At 38.7% G+C, this 20671-nt stretch overlaps 1 protein-coding gene across 2 annotated transcripts in view; it reads right to left on the minus strand.

Annotated features, from left to right (window-relative positions):
* The window catches only part of ATP10B (ATPase phospholipid transporting 10B (putative)), a 72560-nt gene that overhangs the window by 40274 nt on the left and 11615 nt on the right, over window positions 1-20671 (minus strand). For both annotated transcript variants that reach the window (XM_034406435.3, XM_034406429.3), the window contains 5 exons: window positions 16489-16693; window positions 14159-14244; window positions 10780-10886; window positions 5110-5241; window positions 647-774 (listed from right to left, as the gene is read on the minus strand). In XM_034406435.3, the coding sequence (XP_034262326.2) occupies window positions 647-774; window positions 5110-5241; window positions 10780-10886; window positions 14159-14244; window positions 16489-16693 (658 nt within the window). The remainder of the gene's footprint in view (window positions 1-646; window positions 775-5109; window positions 5242-10779; window positions 10887-14158; window positions 14245-16488; window positions 16694-20671) is intronic.

The following is a 20671-nucleotide window of genomic DNA, read 5'->3' on the forward strand; positions in this document are numbered from 1 at the left end:
ATAAGGAAATAGTCCTTTAGTTGGTACTACATATGTACAATAGGAAACTGAAACAGAATCCTCAGAAATTTTAAGTCCTCCTCTGTCTCCTGCAGCCATTGGCTACCAGAAAGAATACTTTAAAAAAGTGTGGTCCAAGCAAGGGTACAAAATATTCTTCATTCCACATCTAAAGTCACATTGAAAGATTACCATTAAAACATTGAGATGCTGTTCGAAGTTTCAGTATTAATATTGAGACATTTCTCTCAACCCTTTATTGCTTCTCAGCTAAAAGAATGATGCAGCCTTTTTTTTTTTTACAGCTCTTTCATATATCATAAAGTGCATTCCAGGAACGGCTATGTCATTCTTATCAACCAAACAAGATAGATCAGTAATTTATTTTCTGGCACTGCAACAGAATGTCTAAACTGAAGCTGTGATACTGAAAAGGAGACGCTTGTCCAAGGGTGTCTCTTGAGTTTGAGGCTGAGATAGGATGTGAATTGGGGTTCACACCTAGCACATCATTAAGCTGCTTGCCTGTTCTGTTTCTGTGTTTCCTTGGAAGAAAGACCCTGTAAAGTAACTGAGATGTAATCCTGGGTCAACACACAACCTTAAATCTCCTTGTCTCATTCATACAATAATGATTTTCCCCCACCTGTAAAAGGATGATCATTGTCAGGAATGTGTAGAAACCTGCAAGAGCTGGACCAAGGTAGTTGCCATTTATGTCTGGGATAATAAATAAGGGGTGGGTGAGAAAACTTCCATTCCAGATACTTTGACCTGCATTCAAAATACAAAATATTTTTAGGACTAAATTTAGGACTTTGTAATATATATATATATATATTCTCTCTCTCTCTCTCTATATATATATATATACATACACACATACATACAGTATTATATAATATCTATATATAAAATATATTATATATATATATAAAATTATTATATATATATAAAATATATATATATAATATGTTTTCTGAGGTTTATAATTATATAATTATAAATTATAATTATATAAATATAATTATAATTTATAATTATAAATATAATTATATAAATATAATTTATAAATATAGTTATGTAGATAGCTCTATTCAATTATCTTAAATACATCTCATCTGTCTGGAACACGCACTGCATATCGGACATAAATACAATTGAGAGAGTCCAGAGATATTTTACAAGAAGAGTCCTCCATTCTTCTAACTACAATAAAATACCTTATGCCACCAGACTCCAAATTTTGGGCTTAGACAACTTAGAACTACGCCGACTTCAGTCTGACCTAAGCATAGTACATAAAATTATCTGCCACAATGTCCTTCCTGTCAATGACTACTTCAGCTTCAACCACAACAATACAGGAGCAAATAATAGATACAAACTCAAGGTAAACCGTTCCAAACACGATTGCAGAAAATATGACTTCAGTAACAGAGTGGTCGATGCCTAGAGTACACTACCTGACTCTGCAGTTTCTTCCCCAAACCCCCAAAACTTTAACCTTAAACTCTCTACTGTTGACCTCACCCCATTCCTAAAATGTCTGTAAGGGGCGTGCATAAGTGCACCAGCGTGCCTACCGTCCCTGTCTTAATATTCCTTTTTACTTACTCTTTTCATGTATTCAAATTATGTTTATACTGTTACCTGTTATCTTATATATGCTTGACAAATAAACTTATGATTATAATTATGTTGTTACACAGAGGGAGCAGCATTTGATAGCTGGTATGAATTTCCCTCCTTCTCTTTTTCCTGTCCCTCCTCGTTAACCCTCCCCCGCCACACACAAATTTAGAGCAGGACCTTCTGGAGGAAGGATCTAACAAGATGCACAGAAGAGGGCAGGGTAGAACTAAGGATTTTGGACAATTCTTGCATGATAAAATCGCTCAGATTCGGGCCAGCCTGGACTCTGATTGGATAGCCTCGGACGGGATGATGGAGGTGAGTCTTGAGAGTGTTACCTGGGAAGAGTTTGACCATGTGACTCCTGAGGACGTGGACAGGATTTTGTGGAGGCTTAATGCTACCACATGTTTACTGGACCCGTGTCCCTCCTGGTTGGTGCTGGCCTCCCGGGAGGTTACACAAGGCTGGTTTCAGGAGATTACCAACACCTCATTGAGTGAGGGTGTCTTCCCAGCTGCCCTGAAAGAGGCGGTGGTGAGGCCCCTCCTCAAGAATCCTTCCCTGGACCCGGCTGTTATTAGCTAACTATCGTCCTGTCTCCAACCTCTGCTTCGTGGCGAAGGTTGTTGAGAGTGTGGTGGCAGGACAACTTCCTTGATTTCTGGATGAAGCTGTCTATCTAGATCCATGCCAGTCGGGCTTCAGGGCGGGTTACAGCACAGAAATGGCATTGATTGCATTGGTTGATGATCTCTGGAGGGCCCGGGACAGGGGTTGCTCCTCTGTCCTGGTCCTCCTCGATCTCTCAGTGGCTTTTGATACCATCAATCATGGTATCATGCTGCGTTGGCTGGAGAGGGTGGGAGTGGGGGCACCATGCTACTGTGGTTCTCCTCCTTCCTCTCTGACCGCACACAGTCTGTGTTGACGGTGGGGCAGAGGTCGACCTCGAGGTTCCTCACTTGTGGGGTGCCACAAGGGTCAGTCCTCTCGCCCCTTCTGTTTAACATTTATGTGAAGCCGCTGGGTGAGATCATCCGTGACTTTGGGGTGAAGTGTCAACTGTATGCCGATGACACACAGTTGTACATTTCAACCCCAGGCCACCCCAATGATGCCCTTGACATGATGTCCCACTGCCTGGAGGCCGTGCGGATCTGGATGGGGAGGAACAGGCTCAGACTCAACCCCTCCAAGACTGAGTGGCTGTGGCTCCCAACGGCCCGATATAGCCAGCTAACACCATCGCTGGCTATTGGGGATGAGATCTTACCCCCCCTCAGAGAGGGCTCGCAACTTGGGCATCCTCCTGGACTCACGGCTGTCTTTGGAAGATCATATGACGGCCGTGGCCAGGGGGGATTTCTATCAGGTTCGCCTGATCTCCCAGTTGCGTCTCTTTCTGGATCGGGATGCCCTGCGCACAGTCATTCACACCCTCGTCACTTCCTGGCTGGACTATTGTAATGCTCTCTACATGGGGCTCCCCTTGAGGAGCACCCGGAGGCTCCAGCTGGTCCAGAATGCAGCTGCGTGAGTAATAATGGGGGCGACTCGTCGCTCCCATGTAACACCCTTCTTGTGCGAGCTGCACTGGCTCCTGGTGGTCTTCCGGGTGCATTTCAAGGTGTTGGTTATCACCTTTAAAGCGCTCCATGCTTAGGACCTGGTTATCTACAGGACCGCATTCTGCCACCGATTGCCTCCCACCGACCAATACGCTCCCACAGAGAGGGCCTCCTCAGGGTGCCGTCGGCCAAACAATGTAGGCTGGCGACTCCCAGGTGGAGAGCTTTCTCTGTAGGGGCCCCGGCCCTATGGAACGAACTGCCCCTGGACATACGGAGGATCCCCAACCTCCACGCCTTCCGTCGTGCTCTGAAGACCCTATTATTCCATCAAGCTGGTCTGACAGGATAAAGGATTTTAAATTGGGTTTTGGTAGGGGTTTTAAAATGATTTTAGTTGGGTGTTTTAAATTCGGCCAATGATTGAATTATTTTAATTAAGTTTTTAAATTTTTGTTGTATATTGTTTTTACCATGACTGTTGACCGCCCTGAGTCCTTCGGGAGAAGGGCAGTATATAAATATAATAAACTAAACTAAACTAAGAGGGAAGAAATATCGTTTTGCACATCGCTGGTGTAATGTGGTATGTAATCGACAAGAAATTTGTTCATTACTCTGTAATAATTCAATGTGGAAAGAGCCCCCCCTTGTTTTGTTGTACCCATCTTGGGCTATTTGCTCCACAACTGTAACAGCTAATTCCACTTCAAGCATTTGGATGTGGCACTAGTTTATAAACCATTATCTAATGAACAGTTAAAAAACAAACTGTGCTGTTCTTAAGTATATAAAATTGGATTTTGTATGAAACGAAACAGGAGATTATTAATAGATATCAGCATCCAACTTTTTCATTAGAATGAGTTTCCATTTAAATGAAATACAATAAGAGTGCATTTAAGTGCAACATTAAAGCCTCAGGGAATGAACACTGAAAAGCAAAAAAAATAAAATAAAAATCATTTTCTACCCATCTCCTTATAATGAAATGTATGTCAAAAAGAAATACTTGCAGGGCACTCCTGGGAAGTGTGAGGAAATAGATCAGGACATGTTCCCCAGTTTTAAGGCTTACAAAGATTAAACTTGTTTGTAATTCGTTTTCCATCTTTGATCTATTTTTTCCCCTCCCTGAAAAAGGAAGACATACTGCATTCCCATTCTATAAAACTGATCCAGTTGTGATCCCAGATTAAACCAAGACTATAACCTGAAGCTCCCATTTTGTTAAAAATGAAATGAAAAGAAAATTGAACTGCTGCTTAGTTAGGGTTCTTCATTTCTAGATACAGTAGTTCAGCTCTTTTTGTCTGGCCAATTCAACAGATTACAGGCATGTCATGCCACTTTCCTCAAAGGCTCTCACTACACAAAAGAAATTAAACGCTAAATCTTCCAGTGGAGCGTTTTGCAACTCACTTGCAGACTGACACTTAGAAATTGGGACACAATTATAGGAACATTTGCTTCTTCTGCCAAATATTTATTTGTAGAGTCTTGGTGGACTTGTTTTCATTAGAATTTGACATCCTTGCAAATCCTGGTCATATTAGGACACAATCTCTGCAATTGCTAAGAGAGCAATCTTTTCTTTTGGTTCTTATTGAAAGTGATTGGTACCATCTAGGGAATTTACAGCAATGAATTATTAATTTTAGCAGTGAACTTTTTCTCTACATCCAAATTTCTATCCATATTGAATGGGCTTTAGTGCAGTTGTTTTCAAAGTATTTCTCATAAGCTTATTATGGACTCCACAGTGAAAAGATTAGTAATAGCAGGCAAAAAAATTCTTCAAGACTATTATGACTCTTTCCTTGTAATTTGCAGTCAGAGTCCTACTCTCAGTGCACAATAGAAAGGAAAAGAAGTAGACTAGGTTTTTACCACTGTTCCATACCTAACGCTCCAATGAGACACATGATGAAGAGCAGTCCCACACAGAAGAATATATCCATGTTCATCTGTTGTTCTATCTTGCTGCGTTTATAACGAGGACCTCTGTTATTCAACATAGCTTTGGTTTCGTGGCCTTCCAGGTGTGCACATGCATAAAGATAAAATTATTTTATGAATATAAAGAACTCAGGGATTACAAGAAACCAAACTTTAGATATCTCTAGTCATGCAACTTACATTTTCATAGTATTTTTTGGGAAAACATGTTTAACGGATTGGCATGTGCAAGAACATGATTTCCAGAGATGTTGAGTGTCTCGAAATTTCAAAGGTTTTGGAAAGAATTGTATCTCACAGAGAAACTATTAATATCTTCTCTGTAGGAAGTTTGGCGAAGCAACAAAAAGTCTCTAAAACAAAAATTCCTGCTCAAATTAAAACATAAATCCTTGAGGAAAAAAATGAGGTCTGCAGGTGTGTTGCAAAGGACATAGTTTGAAGTCAAAAGAACCTTGATTCAACCTGTGGGCATATAATTCTTGGGCACATCAAAGGAAGAAATCTTAAAGAAAGTGAGCGATGGATAGATTCAGAGAAATGGTCTAAAGAAGAGGAATGTTCACATTGTGCTATGCATGACTGAAGGCCAAAATAGATTTTAAAAAATACCAATGTCACAAAGAATAACAGGTTCATGGAAGAGATTACAGATGGATTATACAGAAAAGATTACCAAATCCATAAATTCAAAAATGAGCATATTTATCTTTTTAGGTTGGATTCAAGTATTTCCTATTTGGAATGATAAGGCTGAGACTGGTACAAACACTTCCTCATCTATCTATAGATGTAATTTGAACTGCATTCTTGGCAACAGACTTGCAGTGGTAGATTGACATTGCAGAAAGCCAAGAAGATTATATATATATATCAATATATCCCAAATTCCTTAAAATCTTGGATTTACCGGAAATAAATAATGGTAAAACTGGGAAAGTTTTTAAATCTGCAGCTGAGAGGAACAGCTGCCAGACAGCACAGATAATTAGATGAAGTTGTAGTTTGATAGGGCTATTATGTTCTTACTGCTTCTCATCAATCTGGATTTAGAAAGCTGAAAGGCTTTTTAAAAATATTCTGAAAATAAGTACATAAATAGTTTGGATTTTTTTTTTAAAGAGAAAAAAGGAGGAGGATCAGGATGGGATTTTATAAAATTGTCCACAATGTGGAGAGAATGAATAGAGAACTATTTTAAACTCAACTTTAACAAAGTTTTTATTGTAGATTATTTAATAATTACATATTTAAGGAAAGTTAAACATTAATTTCTTTGAGGTTTCTTAATAGAACAGATGGATGTAATGGATATATTATTTATTTCTGCTGAATGCTGAAGGTACTTAAAATAATAAATGGCCAGTTTCTAAATTTGGTTAATAAAATTAAAAATAAATGTCTTCTAAATCTTCTGAATAAATAAAGCCTCTCCCAAATATAAGAAGCAAATGCTAGCTAATAATTGTAAAATCGTAATTTTTAACAAGACTGGAACAGAGCTCAACATACATTCGAGATTCTATCATGGAATCTCACATAAGAAGACCGGAGCCAAGAAATCAAAACAATACTTTTAAAAATGTCTCTCCTTTCATAAAACTATAATCATTGGTGATCTCCCTCCCACGAGCTTTTCTGAGTAGTACTGAAATCCTAAAGTTCCAGATGATTATCTTCTTCTGAGCTTGTGCAAGAATGTGAAAAAAAAAAAAAAAAGATCTGTGAGATTCTGGCCATTTCTTAAAAAAAGTGTATATATAACTTTTATTTTTTAAAAAGCTTTGGGATTCTGCAGTTGCCATCTGGGGATGCTGTTTCTTGGTACTTCAGGGGCTATGCTGACAAATCCTGGATTAGTTCACTATGTATTGGACAGCAATATTAATGGGAATTAACCATAAGCATTCAAATGAGTTTTCACATTCTGAAATAATTGGCTTAATAGAAATTGGCAATTGCTGCTCCATCATGTTCTTGTGACTTTCTCAGCACCATCTGGCTGGCTACAGTGGAAATCAGAGTGATTAGTTTAATAGATTTTTTACTTGATCCACCAATCAATTCATAAATTCTGTCTCTGAACCCAATCTAGAAGCAACAGACATTATAGTCAATGGAGATGACTTCCTGAAATGAGAGTTCCTATAGAGCTCCCTGAAGTGTGATAATCAGAGAAATGTATTTGATATCTAGGTTAATTCATGGACTATTACAGGAATGGAAACAGGACTGATGATGGTCGCTATAATTATTTATTGTTGCACATTTTGTTTTGTAAAAGCTCTGGTACAGTATATTGAGACCACATTATATGCTGCATCTCACTTCCATAAAGACAACGAAGTTTTATTTTAGTGTCTTAAAAGAGTGTAGGGATGTGGGATGCTTCTAGATACTATTTTCTTCTGCCTTTTGGGCTGATTGAATCTCAATCCATTGTTCAATGCTTTCTGCAAACCAGCTCTGGGGCATATCTTCAGACCTGTATTCCTTGTTCCATTTGGAAAGTTCATTTGCATTTTCCGTCCCTTGTTTCAGAAACATATGGGATCTGATTTCCAGAGAATCATTCTGTGTTTGTTAGCATGTGTTTCCCCTTTGGTTTCCATGTCCCCAAGCTTTCGATTCCTTGCTGGCACTTTATTTAGCCTAGCAAGGAGAAAACGCTCAAGTGCAGTTTTGTTTGCATGTGGTTCTCATGGGGGTTTGTTGCCTTGCAGCACTCAGGATTCGCTGGGATAACACACTTCACACATTATGCAAAAATGCCACTTTTGCAAGATTTACAATGATTCACAGACTCTGCCATGGTGATTTGATTCCATGTGAAGAGGAACTATTTGAAGCTTCTCTGCATTAATAGTTTCAATAGTCAGTCTTTCCTTGCAACGGCTTTAATAGCCGGCAACTGGAAAAAATATTTCACAATACAGTCAGTGGATGTACAAAAATATAGGTGAACAAATGTGTGAGCAGTGTGCCAGTATCTATCTGCGTGTGTGTGAAGAATTCTAAGAATGCCATTGTTCCTCTTTTTATGCAGGTAGAGCAACCTAATGGGGACAATGTATCCAGCAACTGGCTAGTTTTTAAAAAAACGAGTACGTGGCCAGCAGTCTTTGTGCATAGGTGTCTACAACTGAAAAGCTACAGTTGTACAGGCAACATCATACTGAATGTGCTTGAGATTACTGATAATGTGGAGAAATCATAGATTAGGTTTAAAGTCTGTTGGGGATTATTTGCAAATGGAATGGCTGGTGGTTAAAGAAGTCCTTATTCACAATGAATATCAACTAGAGCCAAAAAAATGCAGAGTACTTTAATGCCTTAAAACCTAATTAGATGGCCGACTGATTTCTAAGTAAGTTTGACTGTTTCACAGCTGCCAGAGTGACTTAATGAGAATCTACTAGTGCGTGTTCTGGGTGAACATAAAGAAAGTCCAATAAGTTAGATCCAGCAGTGAATAATTTTAATGCTGTTTAGTTCTTCCCAAAGTGAATCTGAAGTACCAACAAAACAGCAGGCCAGAAAGAAACACAGAGTAAATTGGAATCTAATGGTTCCCATTTCAGGAGAAGTTGTAACCAAGGAATTTCATTACATGGGGCCTGATTATTTAAAGGATCACATATTTTCTGTGGTTTTTGTCTGGCCTGCACAACTAGGCATATTCAGCATGCTCAATATGTCCTACGCATTAAGCAGCTCCACTGATGGGATCTAGGAGGCATGCCTTTTCTGTTGCAACCCCTGCTATCTGGAGCACCATCCCAGATGCATTTCCCCCCCATCTGAGCTCTTTCCCCAAGACTTGGGTTAGAGTGTAGGTAATGAGTCCTATACATTTGAATATTATTTGGAGCCTTGGTGGTGCAGTGGTTAGAATAGAGTATTGCAGGGTAATTTTGCTGACAGCCAGAAATTAAATTCAGATCAGCTCAAGGTTGACTCCTTCCCATCCTCCCAAGATTGGTAAAATGAGGACCTAAATTGTTGGGGGCAATATGCTGACTTTTTAAACTGCTCACAGAGCACTACAAAGCACTATGGAGCAGTATATAAGTGCCATTGCTATTGCTAAGTGCTATTTAATGGTTATTTTTATTCTGGCACTTGAGTTTTTAATCGTATTTTTATGGTTTTACTGTAATCTGCTCAAGGTTATTGTAGAGTTGGGTGGCCTTACACATTTCTAATAAATACAATATAAAAACAAAACCAGTATTATCATTGTGATATGAGGTTTCCACTTTTCCTTGCTCATAAGCAATTGGTATTATGGGAACACCTCTGGCATCAAAGAAAAGACATTTTGAAAAGCGATTTACTAGGAAAATAAAAGTATTCCCAAGAGGTACTGCTAGGTTTATGCCTGTGTTCTTAAAGTCAGGAGCTGCTACAGCATTTAAAGTGACAAGATAAGGATGGAAATTAGTTCCAAATGTCTCTTTCCTGAGTGATAGTTTTACTGTTATCAGCACAGCAACTGCAACATTTTTATGCAAACTAAAAAAAAGTGTATGCTGACACCTCAGTCAGAAGCCAAGTTATTCAGAGCAAACCGGAATGAAATTTAGGCAGTTCTTGATGACTTGGGATGGGGATTTTATATTCACAATATAAGGTGAAGACAACTCTTCAGATTGGTTAAGATTGCAACTTCCCCTTTTCCCAGCCTAAGAATTTGAAGAGTTCCAGAACCCATTATTTTAAAAATCATTCTTGACAATGCATTCTTCTCTCTGTGTAGTATAACCATTCACCTATATTCAGTCACTAATGAAACACACCATAACCTTTCTTCCCTTTCCATTTTACACATCTTGATTAAGTGCTGCTTTTATAGTGATCTTCAACAAGCATTTCTAAGGTAGTTTACAAAAACAGCACAATCCTCCTGCTCACAACCCTGTGAAGAATGCCACCAAAGGCCACAGATTGGTTTCTTGTATGTATTGAATAACGCAGCATTTCTTCTTCTCTCAAACCATAAAGCTGCCTTTCAAGAAGCAAGGTATAATTAACCAAAGTGATGCATTAAGTAAGAATATATTTCTCAGAATAAACTACGAATGGTAACACAGGCAGTTTTTGTGTTCTCTAAAATTATTACTCAGCTTAAAAATTATCCAAAATAATGAAGAGTAGGAGCTGGTATAAAAAAAATTAGTAGGGGTAGATTCAGGGGTGCTATTCAGCAGGTTCTGACAGGTTCTGGAGAACCGGTAGCGGAAATTTTGAGTAGTTTGGAGAACTAGCAAATACCACCTCTGGCTGGCCCCAGAAGTAGGGTGGGAATGGAGATTTTGCAATATCTTTTCTCCAGGAGTGGGAAGGGAATGGAGATTTTGCAATATCCTTCTCCTGCTATACCCACCAAGCCACACCCAGCAAGCCATACCACGCCCACCAAGCGACGCCCACAGAACCGGTAGTAAAAAAAATTGAATTCCACCACTGGGTAGATTCCTCAATTCTGCATTTTACAGAGAAAGTGCTAGAGGCAAAACAAATTTTACATTGCACAAAAAGTGCTGGGGGAAAAGAACTTTTCGTGACCCTGGTATCAATCTGTAGCTGTATGAAAAACAAATCCAGTAATTACCTGCATAGATAACAATTCCTATCGCAACCTCTGTATTCCTTATTACGCAACCACGAAGAAGAAGGTTTTCATTGTCAAGTCCAATTCGTGTGCAATCAGGCTGTTCCCTGCAAAGAAGATAGATGTCCATTGTTTTCTTCATATCTTTTTTCTTGTTCTCTCAGTACTAAATAATACACTACTAATGTCGTGACCGTGGGTGATTATGTTTTGAGGCTCACTGATGGTATAAAGTACTGCAGGGGATCGCTGCCATGCTGAGGTTTCAAATCAGTGTTAAAAGGCTGAGAATTTACATTACAGAAAAGATGATTTCTCTGATGTCTTGTGCCCTGGGCTTCTACAGATCAACATGTAATGCTTTGACACAACACATTTTTTTTTTAATTTCACACAATACATTCTTTTAATGTAAGTGTTCAAAGATCTCGGAGGCTCTTCCTACCTTCTGTTGTACCAAAGTGTCAGCAGTGGAAATTCAATACATTGGGTATATTTGCCAGCAGCATTTAAAGAAAGGATGTCCTTGCCACTGCAGATAAATCTATGTACATGGTGAAATGCTCGCAGGCACTTGATTGGATTTTTCATACTTAATGCTCAAAGGCTGTTTTAAAGCAACCATCTGTCTTTTGTCTGAAAAAAAGCCTCAAAATGCTTCAGTTTTTTTTTCTCTATGACCCATCTTTCAAGCTTACTTTTGGAAAATTCTGAAAAGAATGTTTATCACAAATTCGCCTTCCTTATGGTGGAATCTAAGGCGAGAGAAAGACTTTGGAGGGCCACACAGATCATCACCACATTTCTGAAAAATACCACCCATTGAAACTATCAGAACCCTGACACTCAGAAAAATTGACTTTGCTAGACATTTCTAGCAAATTAATATTCAGGATTGGAGTAAATGAGGTTTTAACAGCAAGAAGGAATGCCAATTTGCTATTATTTTTGTTGTCTCCTTCTCACAGAGGAGAGGGGGATGATGCCATACAAGTGTGTTGGTCTGATTTCTCTACGGGGGATCCTTTCCTTTCCTTTCCTTTCCTTTCCTTTCCTTTCCTTTCCTTTCCTTTCCTTTCCTTTCCTTTCCTTTCCTTTCCTTTCCTTTCCTTTCCTTTCCTTTCCTTTCCTGTCCTGTCCTGTCCTGTCCTGTCCTGTCCTGTCCTGTCCTGTCCTGTCCAAGTCAATACCTTATTTCTTTTACTTTACATCAGAAATTGGTAGAAAACTTCTCTATCAGTGTTTGACCATTGAATTTGGATGCTACAAATGACAGTTTGGGAGAGTTCGTGCGAACTACAGGCTGCTTCATCTCTTATGCCAGCCTTTCTGTTAACTGCTATCTGTACATACTTGCAAAATAATTATGGGAAAGGTTATGGAATAGGTGATTGGATTTTCAGTTCTATGCCTTGAATATATGCTTTTAATGTAGGAAATCTCAGCTGCAATTTTCCACTAAAAAGGAACAGATAAAGGATCAGCCTCAGACCTAAAGAAAGTCCTCATCAATGAAGCATGGGCCTTTCCCAATTTTAAAATACTTGGATACAATATAAAATGAAGATCCATAGAAACAAAATAATTACAGCCCATCTTCAGATGATCCTGATACTGGCATGCCATAAGACAGTTTCTAGGAACAGCAATCACGAGACACACCCAGCAGTGTTGATTTACATTTACCTTTGTTGGGAATTGACATTTGTTTGCATATTTAAATATCCTGGGCTCTGTAGTACTAGTTTCATATCACATGGGTTGTATAAACCCAATGACTCTTCATGAGTCAGAATAATTAACTACAGATAGATAGCAACAAGAATATGTTCTGGATAATTTGCAGTGCTTAGATGGGGCACTATAGAAGAAGGCTGTATTAGTTCACTTTTAGATTATAAAAACATTCAGTGTGCTATGGAATAATTTATCAATACACTTCCCACTAGTTGATATATCATGTTAGGAGTTGGATGGATTAACCTGATTGGTGAATATATTTTTGGAAAGCTCTTTAGTAATTCACCCATTGTAAACAGAAAGAGCAGATAAGGTTGAATACCCAGGTATCAGCCTCAGGTATCTTTTCCTGATATTGCTCTCAGGAAACAGCCAGAGTGGCACAGATAAAGGACTGCATCCTAGACTCCTGAATCTATGGAAGACTAATATGGTTCCAGCTCTTCAGATATTTCTCATAATTAAAGGAAATTGAGGATGGAAATGGTTGAGGCAAATATTTCATTAATTTCCCCCCACATTTGCATTTTTGGGAAGCCTAAAAAGGACCTAAGAGGACTTTAAGCTGAAGAAAGCAGAATTTGCAGAAATGTGGTTGACTTGCTTACATAGTGCATCTGTTTATTATTTATTTATTTATTTATTTATTTATTTATTTATTTATTTATTTAGTTATTTATTTATTTATTTATTTATTTATTTATTTATTTATTTATTTATTGGTTCGATTTATATGCTGCCCTTTTCCGGAGACTCAGGGCGGCTTACAATGCGTTAAGCAATAGCCTTCATACTTTTGTATATACCTGCTTAGTAGGACTTTGCCCCCCCCAAAGCGGTGTTCTTTTTTATATAAAGTCAGCTTATTGCCCCCACAAACCGGGTCCTCATTTTACCTACCTCGAAAGAATGGAAGGCTGAGTCAACTTTGAGCCTGGTGAGATTTGAACTTGCAGTAATTGCAGGCAGCTGGTGTTACTTAACAGTGCTTTAGTCTGCTGTGCCACCAGAAGACTATTTTGTGAAATGAAGTCACAAAATAGTCTTCTGGTGCAAACTCTGAATCCCTAATTCTGACATAGGATGCACTGCAGAGCTCCTGAGCTCATTCAAATTCTTTCTGAAGATGTCAGGTCCTCATCCTATAATCATCACACAAATCCATCTAATTCCATTCTTAAACAATGACAATTGCTCCCACTTTATAAGGATACTTTGGTAGAGGATAAAAGAAATTTTATTCTTAAAGTGCTCAAGCCAAACACAAAGTTCTCTGCAGAAGGACATCAGCAGTACTAATAGTCTATTCAGTCTTAATCCTCATGGAAGAAGAATGAATATAGCAAAATATTGCTGAATATATTTATTTCTGGACTATTTGCATACTTGGGAAGAGTACAATAATAGTATATAAATTGTTCACAATATCTCAAAACATTTTGAGTAGAATATAATCATAACGCAACGTAACATAACATAACATAACGTTGTTATGGCATCCTTTACAAACTGCAGCAATGAAAAATAATAAAATGTGCTGTGAAATCATGACACATACATATTTTATTACTTTCCCCTTTTCTCTACTGGCTCTGATAACAGTGATTGAATGGTAAAAATAAAAACTGCAGTAACTTACATATAGCCTGTAAATCTATTGAGATCATTGTTAGGTTTTTCACAAACAATGATATTTTGGAATAATTCTGGCTCAAATTCCGTATTCTGTAAAGAAACAAACAAAACAAAATTAATGATTTGTAGTAGCAAATGATTGTGCTTGACATCGGGGGTCTGGGTGAGCGTGGCCAGGTGGCCAGGGTCATGGTGGGTGTGGCCAGTTCAAAATCACTTGTATCGGGGCTTCCTGGAGTGCTCTGCCAGCGAAAATGTAAATGGGAAGGCGGCATGCGGTCCTCCTGAGCTATTTTCGCTGGCAGAGGCACCATGGGCTGGTCCTTCACTGTTTCCAGGATGGCCCCATGGGCCAAATCTAAGCACCCCGTGGGCCGGATCCAGCGCATGGGCTTTGAGTTTGACACCCGTGGTCTAGATGATGCTGACTTTATTTTTTTGTCTTTAACCAGGACCTGTCATTAATGTGTTTGAGAAATCTATAATTTAAATAATATACTTCTTCCAAAATTAAAAATTTCACAAATGGATTTATATATAAAATGGATAAAAGGAAATATCCATTATACTGCTTCTGAAAAAAATATTAATGTGGGAACAGGGATATTATTTCTGGCCAATCAGGCTTAAATTTGAAGTAAGACTAACATTTATTATCAATTTTTCATATCCCACTGAATTTTGCATCCCAAAATGCACATGTATATTAACATTTCCAGTGGGTGGATGAAGCTTTAGTTTTCTCCTGAAGTAAGTGATTTTAAATTGGATTTAGTTCACCTAAGTCCTTTCAATGCATTTGAATAAAATTACAATACAATATATGCCTATATATAGTGGTGAAGTGTTACTAAGCTTATTTCTATGTGATAAGCTTGGAAGTCACTTCTTTTTACATTTCCTTTTTCTTTATTATGTTCTTTATTATGTTTATTATTTATCATGTTATATAATCTCACTTTTTTTCTTTCTTTTCCTTCGTAATTTTCATCTCTCTCTTTCTCTCTTACTATTATAAATAAAATAGTTATTTTTTAAAAAAAGATTCTGAAGAAAACTGAGTGAAGGTGCAAGGAAATCTTACATATTGGTAAAAAGTCACTGCTTGCCTGCTGGATTTTTTAAACTGGTGGTCACAACATTCTCTTTAAGATATATCTCTGGACCCATTAATGGCTTGTTTGAAATTAATGACTGTGTCTTGGTTAGGGGTAAACTTAGAACCTCATTCCCAGGCTGTACACACTAATATAACCAATCAATTGATCTGCACAGGGTAGATGACCATCTGACAGTGCAGCCTGCAAGCTGGCTCATCATCTTGGAGCACAATAAATCACCTGTTTTTTCATCCCCTCCTCCAACTATAGGCTTGTCAAACATCTGACAGTCTACACAAAAATGCTGACAGACTGAAAGTTTCTGTGCAGGCCTGGAGTAGAGCATGCCCTTTCCTGTGCTGATAAACCCATGTTTCAAAACCCAGCTTTTGTGTAAGATTAATGTAACATTTCAACAGCTGGTATGTTATAAAGATTACTTTTCTCCTCTCTTCTGCTCTGTTCTACTAATAATTACAACTTGGAATAAGAACCTGAGGCTGTCTCACAAGACCTCCATATCGCGTTTCCATAGAAGAGTCCTGAGGAACCTTGAATCCCCCACCTGAAATGGTCCCATCTTCATGCCTTTTGCAAACAAAGGTGGATATAAATTATTCCCTAAGTGTCCTTTATGCTCTTGTCTTGCTGCAGTCTCGGGGGTGAAATTCAGCAAGTTCTGACAGGTTCTGGAGAACCGGTAGCGGAAATTTTGAGTAGTTTGGAGAACTGGCAAATATCACCTCTGGCTGGCCCCAGAGTGGTGTGGGAAGGGAGATTTTGCAATATCCTTCCCTCAGGAGTGGGGAGCGCATGGGGATTTTGCAGTATCCTTCCCCTGGAGTAGGATGGAAATGGAGATTTTGCAGTATCCTTCCCCTGCCACGCCCACTAAGCCATGCCCTCAAGCCATACCATGCCGTCAAGCCACGCTCCCAGAACCGGTAGTAAAAAAAAAATTGAATTTCACCACTGTGCACTCTGGGTAAGTTTTAAAAATCAGTGGTTAGAAAACTATTCCAAGAGACACTTAAAATGCAGAGGGGGGAAAAATGGGGGTGGGGGAGGGTTATATTTAATTATTTAATTTTCTGAAAATAACCAATGGTTTCAAATTCTGAAACACACTGAAAATGTCTCTCTCCATATCTGGGACAATTGGACCCTTCCTTCCCTAAAGGAGGCAGTGATCTTGTTCTCTTCTACCAAAAAAAGAGAGAGGAAAGTTGCTTACCTGATGGGAGAAGCCTTTCACAACTTGTCTTTGTTTAAGGTTGGTCTCGCCATCCAGATTTGCTGTCTCCAGATAACAGATCCTGTTCTGATCAGAGGAGTAGAGGAGCAGAATATCAGCAGGAATGACCTCATTGCACTGCAGCTGCACAAAATCTCCCACTTGAACATCTTTCCAGCACTTCTCAATGTAGGTGTTTTGGCTCCTGTTAGGAGAAGATGCACCATCTGTTAACAATCTGTGACTGCCCTATCAACGCCTGGAGCACCTCTTTTCTTTAGGGCCCAGGAAAGCATTTTGTTTAAAGATATTTTTTTTAATGCAAGTGGATTTATGGGGAAAGCAGATCCATCCATCCATCCATCCAATTTGTATGGCCATCTATCTCAACAAGTGACTAGGTGGAAAAAGAATCTTAAAATATATTAAAAAACAATTGCTAAGATAAATATAGGAAGTGAATCATATCAATTTTCACAAGCAACCAGATGCTTTGAAAGTTGATATTATATCATTGATATCTCTACTCAGGGGAATTCCCCTAAGTTCATATTTTTAAGTTCAAGAGGATCAATAAGTTATCAAGTAGTTTTTAAGGAGACGGACAAATCTACAAAAAATGTTTCATTAATCTATGTTGTTATATAATGGTAAAACTGGATTAAAATTTCAGGTGTATCTTTTTCTTTAGGTCAACAGAGTAGTAACATTTTAGAACAGATTACTGCTAATAAAGATTTTTTTAAAAAACATTTGAGTTATTGCAAAAAAATGTTTTGGGTTGCCTTAAGCTGTAGGATAGCAGTGTATAAAATTAAATATCTTTGTTTTCACAAATGCAGTCAAAACACATTAGCATCTTCTAACACTCTTAAATTATTGTCAACGCTGAAAAGTGTTCCCACGTTACTTATTTAGATTTGTTATAGCCACCCACTTCAGTCTTCTCTCTATATGTATTATAAAATATTTATCTTTAGTTTTTGCAGCAATCATTCCCTTATATGGATTTTTCCTTATCCATAGGCTTTTTTCATGTCATCTTTCCAGCACAGATTTTCCATCCCACTACTATAATTCCATGATAATGTGTAACAGATTATTTTTCACTCTGTTTCAAATGATTCCCATAGCTTTTTCTTTATGTCCGCTGACCCTTTATTCAATTTATTTACTAATGCTTTTTCAACAGAACTCACACATCCTCTTGTACCAATTATATTTTTTTGTTTCTTTCTCTTTTTCCCTCATATAACCCATGTTTCTAGTTGTCCACTGAATTCTGTTTTTCCAGCTTTGGATTTTCTTTTTTCTGCATTGGTCCACCAGCAGCAAAATTCCTAGCTACATCAAGGACATCATCCAACACTATATCGTCTTCATCTTATCTTGTTATCTATCCAGTTTTTAAAAATAAAATATGAAAGTTGTTTGTTCTTGCGTTTGCTGTTGTCATTCAAATGACCATCCAATTCCAGTAAATATTATTGCTGTCTGATAGTGATGCTTGCTTGTTTTAATGGGTTGTTGGGATGATCTTCTTTACTTGTTGACTTTACCTGGAGAATACACTGGCATACGCTCCCAGTACATTTTGCTCATCCCTCTCAGGAACGCTCCATTCTCCCAACCACAATGACTCAGGATAGCAGGACTTAAGGGCTTCATTGTGCTCACATACTTTATTCATTCTCTCAGTCTTTGGAAATGATCAAATCAGTCATGCTTTGAGATTTAGATTTATTCTTTTGACATGCATATGTATGAATCATTTTATACTTAAAACAGGCATTTTTTTTTTTAAAAAAGAAGGTAACCATAGATCCCCATTATCATTCTCTCTTGGGTTTCTGAAAGGTCCAGTCATGTTATTTGCATTCCTATTCCTACCAGCTATTCATGTCACCTAACAGAATAATGTTTTCATCCAGATTACATTCATTCAAAATGCTGCATTATTTTTCCCAAGATGGTTCTCCAGTTCTTCTATAATCACCATTCACTGGAATTTAATTTGCAACTGTATGGATTCCTGTTTTTATATGCAACCCCCAACAATTAATATATTTTAGCACTTTCATTCCTAATTAAGCCTGCTCTTGCCCCCATTTATATATAAATCAACTCCATTTCAATAAAAATCATCCAACCTTTATTTGGATCTATTACATCCTTCCCTTTCCTTTTAGTTTCTCACTATACACACAATATTCTTTCATTCTTTCATTTGATTTGTTAATGCATACGCTTTGATGTTCAGCCCTCTTGCAGTCCAAGTCACAAAGTTTTATATGCCATGAACGACATCAAATGGATTCATAGTTATTGGCCTTTGCTGGTCATCATGGCCTTGGTTACCTGAGACTTTCAAATGATGCTTTTTAATAAGAGAAGGAAAGATTGATTAGTCATAGTCATGCCTGACCACATACAGCAAGGACAGTAGTGATTTGTTTTGATATACTCTGCTCAAGAATGTGTTCAGCCCAGTCTCCTGCTCGACAACACATATGGGAGGCGGAAAGGAGGCTGTGGGAACACAAATTAAAGATACCTGGAAGCTGAAATGGAGAAGCTCTTCACAGGGATTGGTGATGGTGGCACTGGGTGTTAGGTGGCCGGACGTGTCGAGGAAAGGATTGGCAGCGAGTGAAAGTAGTGGAGGATCACAGGTGAATGGAGGCAACGGCAGCATTTGATGACATCACGGGCTGACACAGGGATAATCAGTGGTCCGTTTGAATGCCTCGATCATCTGGGAATAGCTCAGCTGTTCATTATGTGTGTGGGACAGGCAGAGCCAGCGCAGACATATAAAAAGCGCTGAGAGGCAGCTGCTCTAAGTGCCAACTTTAAACTAATGTAACTTAGCGTTGCCTTGGATCTACCTTGCAGTTTCAAAAAACCATTTTCCAATTCTGGTTTCAGCGTGGATTGTTTGGGGCTGTCAAGGTTTGTTTAGGAACGCTGAGAGAAAATTGGCGCTGAGAGCTATGGATTTCATTGTGGACCTCCCAGAAAGCAATGGCAACATGGTACTATAGACTGTAATAGATCTGTTTTCCAAATAGGCACATTTTATACCATGTAGCGGGCTGCCCTCAGCTAGATGATTAGCGAAAATGTTCATTCAACAGAAAGCAAAGCATTGCTATTGTCTACATGGGGTACCTCAGTGAATTATCTCAGACAGAGGAGTACAGTTTACAGCTAGGTTTTGGCGAAACTTTATACAAGCTGTAGGAGCAACACAAGGATTAAGTTCAGCCTTCCACCCTAGCACCAATGAGTAGCATTAGAGAAAGCAGCTAAGGAGTATAAACAGCAAGCAGATAAGAAGAGGGCAGAACATAAACCTTTCCGAGTGGGAGATCAAGTATACCTATCCACAACGTATATAAAACTGAGGATACCGAATAGAAAATTGGGTCCTAAGTATTTAGGCCCATTTAAAGTAATCAGGGTGATTAACCCAGTAACAGTAGCTCTGAAGTTCCCACCCCTACTAGGCAAGATCCACCCAGTATTTCATAGCAGTCTATTAAAACCAGTGGAAGCCTTCAGAGACCCCTCAGAATACCCTGGACCACTAAAGGACAATCAGTATGAAATAGACAAAATATTAGATTTTAAAATATACAGGGGCAAAGTCAAATACCTAGTACAGTGGAAGGGATATTCCTATGAGGATGCCTCCTGGGTGGCTGCGGAAAATATCAATGCTGAATGGCTATTAAGACGGTTCCATAGAAAAAACTCACAAAAGCTGAAGGCTGATGTTAACATCTCCAATTTATCTCTTGCAGGGGGGCTTCTAGTAAAGGGGGCCGCCTGTCGAGCCCAATCTCCTGCTCGACAATGCATATGGGAGGCGGAAAGGAGGCTGTGGGAACACAAATTAAAGATACCTGGAAGCTGAAACAGGGAAACTCTTCACAGGGATTGGTGATGGTGGCACTGGGTGTTAGGCAGCCAGACGTGTCGAGGAAAGGATTGGCAGCGAGTGGAAGTAGTGGAGGATCACAGGTGAATGGAGGCGACGGCAGCATTTGATGATGTCACGGGCCGACACAGGGATAATTGGCAGCCCGTTTGAATACCTTGATCAGCTGGGAATAGCTCAGCTGTTCATTATGTGTGTGGGATGGGCGGAGCCTGCGCTGACATATAAAAAATGCTGAGA

This window comes from Pantherophis guttatus, chromosome 2 (genome assembly GCF_059756535.1).
Source record: "Pantherophis guttatus breed Tessera chromosome 2, ASM5975653v1, whole genome shotgun sequence".
NCBI classification, from domain to species: Eukaryota; Metazoa; Chordata; class Lepidosauria; order Squamata; family Colubridae; genus Pantherophis; species Pantherophis guttatus.